We start from the raw sequence: 7,489 nt of genomic DNA, 5'->3' as shown, positions 1-7,489 counted from the left end.
AAGCAGAACTAGACCCTTCTCTGACATGTGCCCAAGCCGCCTATGCCATAACCGGGTGTGCTCACATGGGTCTCCACCACTTCCATCAGTTCCAACCGCTGCATCTCCTGTCACCGTCGTACCCGAGAGAGTATATAGATTACCGTGACGTACACCCTTCATCACTGTTAGGGAACCTCGAACAACCTTCTTCACTCCGTTCTCTGTAACAATCTTGTAGCCACCAGAGTCCAATGCACCCACTGAGATAAGATTCTTCCGCAAGTCGGGAATGTGCCGCACGTCCGTTAGAGTTTGAATCACTCCATCATGCATCTTGATTTTGATATCACCTAGCCCCACCGTTTTACAAGCATGGTTGTTCCCCATCAATACGGTTCCACCATCAATGCTCCTGTAGGTAGTAAACCACTTCCTATTTGGACACATATGGTAAGAGCAACCAGAATTAAGAATCCACTTCCCGGAGGTATCCTCGCTACCCGTAACAACATAGCATTCTTTCTCGCTCCCTTCCTCCGATGCGTAACTCGCCTCTTCCTTGCCTTCTCTTCTCTCGGTCTTGATGTTGTTCTTTTTCCCACCTACTCTCTTGTTAGGACAGTCGACCTTGAAATGCCAAACTTCACCGCATTTGAAGCACGCTCGTCCCGCAAGGGGTCTCGATTTAGATCTAGACTTTCCTCCCTTGCCTTTTCCTCGCTCATTGCTCCTTCCTCTAGCAAACAATCCCTACGCTTATTCTTTGTTACCACCAGTAGTCATGTCACTGGTTGCAATCTTCCGAAGGTCATCCGCTAGAAGCGCCGTTCTAGTCTCATCCATCGTCAAATTATCTCCCACAAGCATCAGTGTTTGCACCAGGTTCTCATAAGACTTCGGTAGAGATAGAAGTAGTAGAAGCGCCTGATCCTCATCTTCTACAGTCACATCGATGTCCTTCAGGTCCGATATAATCCTATCAAACTTGTTGATGTATTCCCGGATTAATGAGCCCTCCTCCATCTTGCAAGTATACATTTGGATTTCAAATAAATCCGGTTCGTTAGACTCTTCGTCATGAAGGTGCTTTCTAACTTCGACCACACGCCCGCAGCCGTTTCCTCACCATCTACCAAGAAAGCTACATCCCTTTCAAGGCAAAGGATAATCGACGCCCGTGCTTCCAGATCCTGCTCTTCCCAATCCTCATCCGACATATCCTTGTGCTTCTTCTCTTTTCCCGCCAAAGCTTTGTGCAATTTCTGCGAAATCAAAGAGTTCTTCATCTGCATCCTCCAATAAGAAAAATCATTCTTCCCATTGAATTTTTCAATCTCGTATTTTCCCACTTTAACTGTTTTACTTGTTGACGCCATTCTCCGCTTGTACTAATAAACCGCTTCTCTCAGAAAAATTACCGAGCACCACCTCAAATCAGAAGCTACACCACTCCCAATCTGAATAACAGCTCTGATACCAATTGTTGGGCGCAGAGTCACGCCCACCGTCGCGGAAGCGATATCACCTGAGAGATAGCCCTGGCTTTTGTTGTCACAAAAACACGAGTCAACCTCTATATTCTTGTTTCTCAAAGGAAACGAGAATAGATAGTGAAATTCTTATTTCTCAAAGGAAACAAGAATCGAAAGTGATATATTTCATCAAAGTGAAATATACACTCTTCCTCTCATCAGCTCTAAGACCGAATATTGAGGGAACCTACAAGCAATAGCCAACAACCAGAAATAATAAATACACGAGATTTACGTGGTTCGGCAAAATTGCCTACGTCCACGGGAGGGGTGAGGGGAGATTCCACTATGAGAAGAACACTGACGACTTGTACAACCCACAAGTTCGTCTCAAAGAAAAAAAAGATCTATTTTTCACCCAAAAAAAATAAACCTCTCTTTTGTAAAATCTCTCTTTTATCTCTCCTCTCAAATCTGAAAAACTCTCTAAAACAGCCGCCCAAAATACCCTCAAAACAGCCGCTGTTTCTTTTATTTTTCCGTTGTTTTTCACTGCTGCTTTGCCTCTGCGATTTTCCCCACAACCACAAAACCTAGAGAGAGACCAGATATATATAGGAAAGGACTTGGGCATTGGCTTTTACCCGCAGGATGTTATCTCTTTTCCCGTGAAAAGATAAGCTCAGCTTTTACCCGCTGAACAAAGAACAAGCACATAGCTCCTTATCTCCTCACACGGCTTTTACCCGCTGTTTTGATTTTCCTCTTACCCATTCACATAGATGCCAGGTTGTCCCCATGTGCCCCACGCGTTCACAATAACAATATTATCAAGGAGCATGGTTCATTAATTAATTAACTTCGTGTAAAAAAGAGAAACAAGTAGAATTTAAAAAGATTGCAGCCACATTTAATTTGGAACAAATCGTAAGTTTAATCAGATGTTGTTTGCAAGAAGTACTTCCTTGATCATCCTCTCAAAGTTCACAGAAGAACTTCCGTCCTTCTCCGCTGCCTTCACTCCTTTCTCTTTCAACTCCATTACCCTCCTCCTCAGCTCCTTCCCCTTCTCACCCCCCATCAACTCCCTTATCAACCCCTCAACCTCCTTTCTTTTCACGTCACCATCAATCTCCATCCCGATATCCCACTCGGCACAAACATATCGGCAATTTGTCTGTTGTTCGGCAAAGAACGGCCAACATATCATTGGCACGCCAGCGCAAATGCTCTCTAGCGTCGAATTCCATCCACTATGCGTCAAGAATCCTCCAATCGCAGGGTGCGATAGCACCGCCTCCTGGTCACACCAATTCACTAATAGGCTCCGGCCGTTCGTCTCGACCAAGAAATCTCGAGGCAAAACAGCATCCTCACCCTTAACTAAGTCGGGCCGGATCACCCACAAGAAATCATACCCGCTTTTTGCCAATCCCCAAGCGAATTCTACCAGCTGTTCAGTAGACATGACGGTTATACTCCCAAAATTGACGTACACAATGGATCCAGGCCTTTTGCTGTCAAGCCAACCGGTGCAAGTAGTGTCTTGCTTCCAAAGGCTGGAGGTTAAGGATCTGACAGGGCTATTGGCTGGCAATTGGTTAGCTAGTAGGAAGAGAGGACCAATTGTGTAGACTGGAGGGACGATTGATGCCATTTCCTCGAGAACCGGGCGTTCTAGCTCGTCGAAAGTGTTGAGGAGGATTGCGGTGGCTCTCGCCGCCCTGCTAGTTTCGCGGACCACGAATCTCAGCATCACGTCGTCCGGGTCAGTTGTCCTGATGAAGCTCGGGAAATCCTTGAGGCGAAGTTTGTTCATCCGCGGGATGCAATCGACGGGAGTGTCGAGATATCCGTTGGTCACATCAGCCATGTCTGCGCACACAGCAAACCGTGTAAATAGTCAACACATGTTATCTCCTAAAGATTACTTACCAGATATCTACAATCAATGTTTATATAACAAATATATATTGAAGTACTATTGTGGTATCGAAGTAGTGGAGTACAAAATTTAGAGTCGGAGTACCCCTGAGAGGTGCGAGGCCCCTAGCCACAAGTTCATGATAGTGGAGATACGCCATAAAACCACAGGCGCTGGTTGTCCAAAACAAGACCTCAGGCACGCCGAGCTCCTCAGCAGCGTCAAGAGTGAAGCTCATAACGCCATCTGATACTATACAAGACACGGGCGGGGAATTACTGTTCAGCTTCCTCAACAACTGCCGAAAAGGTTCGAGGCAATTTCTAGTTGTTGAATCGCAAAGCGCGGGAATGTCTTGAGTGGCCTCGACGTCCGATGGGGGTAAGCCGTCGGGGATGGTCTCGAACCGGAAGCCGTCGACGCCCTTGACAACGCCCGGGCCCCACGACCGGACTAGGCGACGGTGGTTGTACTCGGTGTTGACGAAGGTTACGTGGAAGCCTTTGGCGTGGAGGAGCTTGCCCAGCCTTAGCATAGGATTTATGTGGCCTTGGGCTGGATAAGGGACTAAAACAGCATGGGGCTTCTCTATGGTAATGGAACCCATTTTAGTTTTAGTTTTCTTTCCCTCCCCACCTCCCTTGTGTTTCTTTGGGTTTTTGTTTATGAGGTCTCGAAAGAGCGACGGAGTTGGAGTTGCTTATATAGAGAAATGGAAGGAGAAAAGGCCAATTAGATGTCTCAACTTTGATTAGGTTGAGTGATGAAGAAATGCAGCGTATCAAGTTGATGACTTTTTTAATTATTTTTTTGGGGATTAGGCCAATAAAGCTGCAGCAATTTGTCGACGGAGCGATGTGAACGGCTGCTGTTATACATTGCTTTTTTTTTGAAGTTTTGTTTACTGTTTTTAGCTCAGAACAAAATTTATTTTGGTTTGGTGGAAGATGAGATATGTGGATACCGCAAATAACCTCTAAGATATGAATTGAATTTGGCTCCTCTCCACTAAAAAAATAATGGAGAGACCACTATTTTTAATTTCAATTATTGATTATTTAGTAGACAGTTATGATACAATTTAAATTTAACACTCATCATAGCCCTGTGTATTACACTCATTTCTAATTTATACTCAAAGAAAAAAATCACAATCATCAATAAGATAACTAATGGTTGTAATTATCTAATGATCCATCCACTACTTTTTAGAAAGCGGAGAGGATCCGAACCCCTAAGATATAATATCAGATTTGGCAAGTTGTAAATATAATATTTATTTATATACGTGACTGGCTGGCTAATTTATAATAACATTAGATTTCAGTTTGGAACATGATTTGCCTGCACATGCATCCAATCTAAAACATCATGTACCGGTTGTCAAGTACCAAGTTTTTATCAAACTAGGTTAAGAATTCTCTCTATCCCTTTTCTCCTTGCTTCTCGCCTTAGGACCCGTTTGGATGATGGAAGTATTGGAAGTAAGAAGTAGGTTACAGAAAAAACTTTTAAAACTATGAAATAGGAAGTAGCAGAAATAGCATTTTTATTATTTCATATATTTTTAGAAGTAATGGAAGTAGAACTTCTTTCGTTTCATTTACTTTTTTTGTATGGATAATATTTAAAAATATTACTATGAAGTAATTAATACATGTTGCTTCCATTTTAAGGCCCATTTGGATAGTTGGAAGTATTAGAATAAGAGGTAGATCTAAGAAGTAACTTCTAAAAGAGCTTTGCTATAGGGATCCAAAATATAGGATCAACAGGGGGACAGGTGAGGTTTCCCCCTCCTATTGCATAATGAGCTGGTCATCTTTATTGATGACCAGCTCATTATGCAATAGGAAGGGGACACTTCACATGTCCCCCCTGGTAGTCTCATATTTTGGGTCCTTGGGGAATTTTTTTCTTCTAAAATTATAAAGTTTATCATCTCAAATTATACTATAGAGAAAAAACCTGAGAAGAATACTAAACTTGTTGCTAATGTATCTCAAATTATTCTACAAGAAAAAAAAATCCGTGCATACATATCAAGGACCATATTAGAACATATGATCAATCATATAGGAATGGGAACTAAAAAATTAGCTCAAAAAATGTTGGGATATACAAAACAAAACCAATTTCATGTCATGCTTTGTATCTATATGCAACTCATGTTCACATGTATAAAAGAGGGCCCCATGGGATTGGATTATGAAGACCTTGAATCTAAAATTGACCGGCAACTTTTTATAATGCCGAGATATTGCATATCGAGACAGAGGAGAAGTTATTAGAACTCTAATTTTACGTATGTTACAAATCTTCACATGGAGCCCGCAAGTATTCTTTTATCTACTTCAGGCCTATTTCAGAGTCTTGAGGGGTGGAAAAGAATCTAGGAAATGGAGATGTCACAGACACACCACATCATCATTTAAGGAAGTAGCGTAAGTAGATTTTCAAGAGAAACAAATATATATTTTTGCCTATAAGTAGCAGAAGTAGCATCTACTTCCTTTGCTTCTGCTATTTTATAGTTACTTCCATGCAAACAAACAGGCCCTTAACCGGCGTGGTCGATGTTATCTACTATCTTTTTTAGCTTAAGGGTGTGTTTGGCAAATCTAAAATAAGAGTGAGTTTGAACTAATTTTTGCTTAACTAGAATAGAGCTGGATCACATAGGAGGTCATTTGAAAAAAGAGTTAGTTTAGAGGCTAAAATTTAAACTATGGAAAACTAGTTCTATTGTGGAGTTGCTCAACATGCCCTAAAAGGTAAAACTTTAGATTTTCTATTCATGCTACAATAACTGCTATTTATGTTATAGTGTCCCTATTTATGCTATCATATACTTCATAATATTAAACCCTCTCTTCAAGCGAATTTTGAATCTTAGATGTTGTCACTATATATTTTCAAACTTAATGACACTTTAAACACTACAGTGAAATTTTTGTTCCTTTGTCACAGTGTACAAGCTAGAGTAAAAGGATTTTGAACCTTTAAAACAGTATTCATATATATTTCTTTCTGTTCTTGCATATGATAATTTGAACCTTTATCAGACCTTTCACATACATAATCTTTTCTAGCTCTATTGAAGAAAATTAATAAAACTTGTTAATTGATTTATTAGTTGAAGAATTAGCAAACAACTGAGAAAACAACCCAAAAATTTAGACAGGCAGACTGGCGGTCGATCGTGAGTCAGTGCGGTCGACCACGAACATGCACAAGGGTCAGGAAGAGTTGGGAGCTGAAGGTGGTCTACCGTCACGATCGACCGTGTGGACCCTGTAGGATTTTTGGGCTCTGTCGTTTAGTTTGGTCAACTATCATGGTCGACCGTGAGTTTCCTGTAGCCGATTTGTTCTTTGTCGGGGGTGTTCGGTCGACCGTCGCGGTCGAACCACCGCGATCGACCATGATACCTGCGCGATCGACCGTCGCGGTCGACCGTAGGCTGTTTGGGCTGGGCTTTGGGTTTTCAACCCAGTTTGTTTTAGAGCTGATATATAACTCTAATCCTGATTAGTTAGGATTAAGCAATGACGATTTTGAACAGTCTTTTGGAGAGGATTGTTGCATCCAATTATGAGAGATTTGTGAGAGATCTAGAGCTTTGTTTTAGGATTTGATCGGTGAGATTTGTAACTCTATTTGTATTCTCTTGATTTCTAATAGTAAGAACTCCCCCCTCCTTGTCCCGTGGACGTAGGTAACTTACCGAACCACGTAAATAGTTTGTTCTTGCTGTGATTGTGATTTGCTTAGTGGTTATGATTTATCTCAAGTTATTATTCGTGTCGCTTCGAGAACTTCCGCCGCACACAACAATTAGTATCAGAGCTTCAGGCTTGTTCGAAGGATTCGGTGAAGATTCCTATCTGAAGAGTTAGATCGAAAACATGAGAGAAGCAAGCATATCAGGTTTGTCACTTACGAAGGTGATACAGAGTCTGAGAATCAATAACACGGAGATTAATGTTCCGAAGTTCGATAATAAGATCAATTTTGGATTGTGGAGGTGTCAGGTGATGGACGCCTTAGATGCACAGAATTTGCAGGAGACTCTTGAGTTAAAAGAGAAACCCGCTGATATAGAGGATAA

At 41.7% G+C, this 7,489-nt stretch overlaps 1 protein-coding gene across 1 annotated transcript; it reads right to left on the bottom strand.

Moving 5' to 3' along the window:
* On the bottom strand, nt 2,280–4,216 carry LOC109833979 (UDP-glycosyltransferase 85A2-like). Its single transcript, XM_020401865.1, has 2 exons — nt 3,484–4,216; nt 2,280–3,329 (listed from the first exon to the last, which is right to left on the bottom strand). Exons 1-2 carry the CDS (start codon nt 3,983–3,985, stop codon nt 2,392–2,394), a joined length of 1,440 nt encoding a protein of 479 aa, XP_020257454.1. The 5' UTR covers nt 3,986–4,216; the 3' UTR covers nt 2,280–2,391.

This window comes from Asparagus officinalis, chromosome 3 (assembly GCF_001876935.1).
Source record: "Asparagus officinalis chromosome 3, Aspof.V1, whole genome shotgun sequence".
NCBI classification, from domain to species: domain Eukaryota; kingdom Viridiplantae; phylum Streptophyta; class Magnoliopsida; order Asparagales; family Asparagaceae; genus Asparagus; species Asparagus officinalis.
This window is presented reverse-complemented; position numbering and strand designations above follow the sequence as displayed.

What these genes read in the sequence shown, in the direction of transcription:
- LOC109833979 (XM_020401865.1), bottom strand. Translation starts at nt 3,985, where the DNA reads ATGGGTTCCATTACCATAGAGAAGCCCCATGCTGTTTTAGTCCCTTAT. An exon ending in GGGCCTCGCACCTCTCAGGG is followed by an intron (nt 3,330 to 3,483) that starts GTACTCCGACTC and finishes CTGTGTGCGCAG; the next exon opens with ACATGGCTGATGTGACCAAC.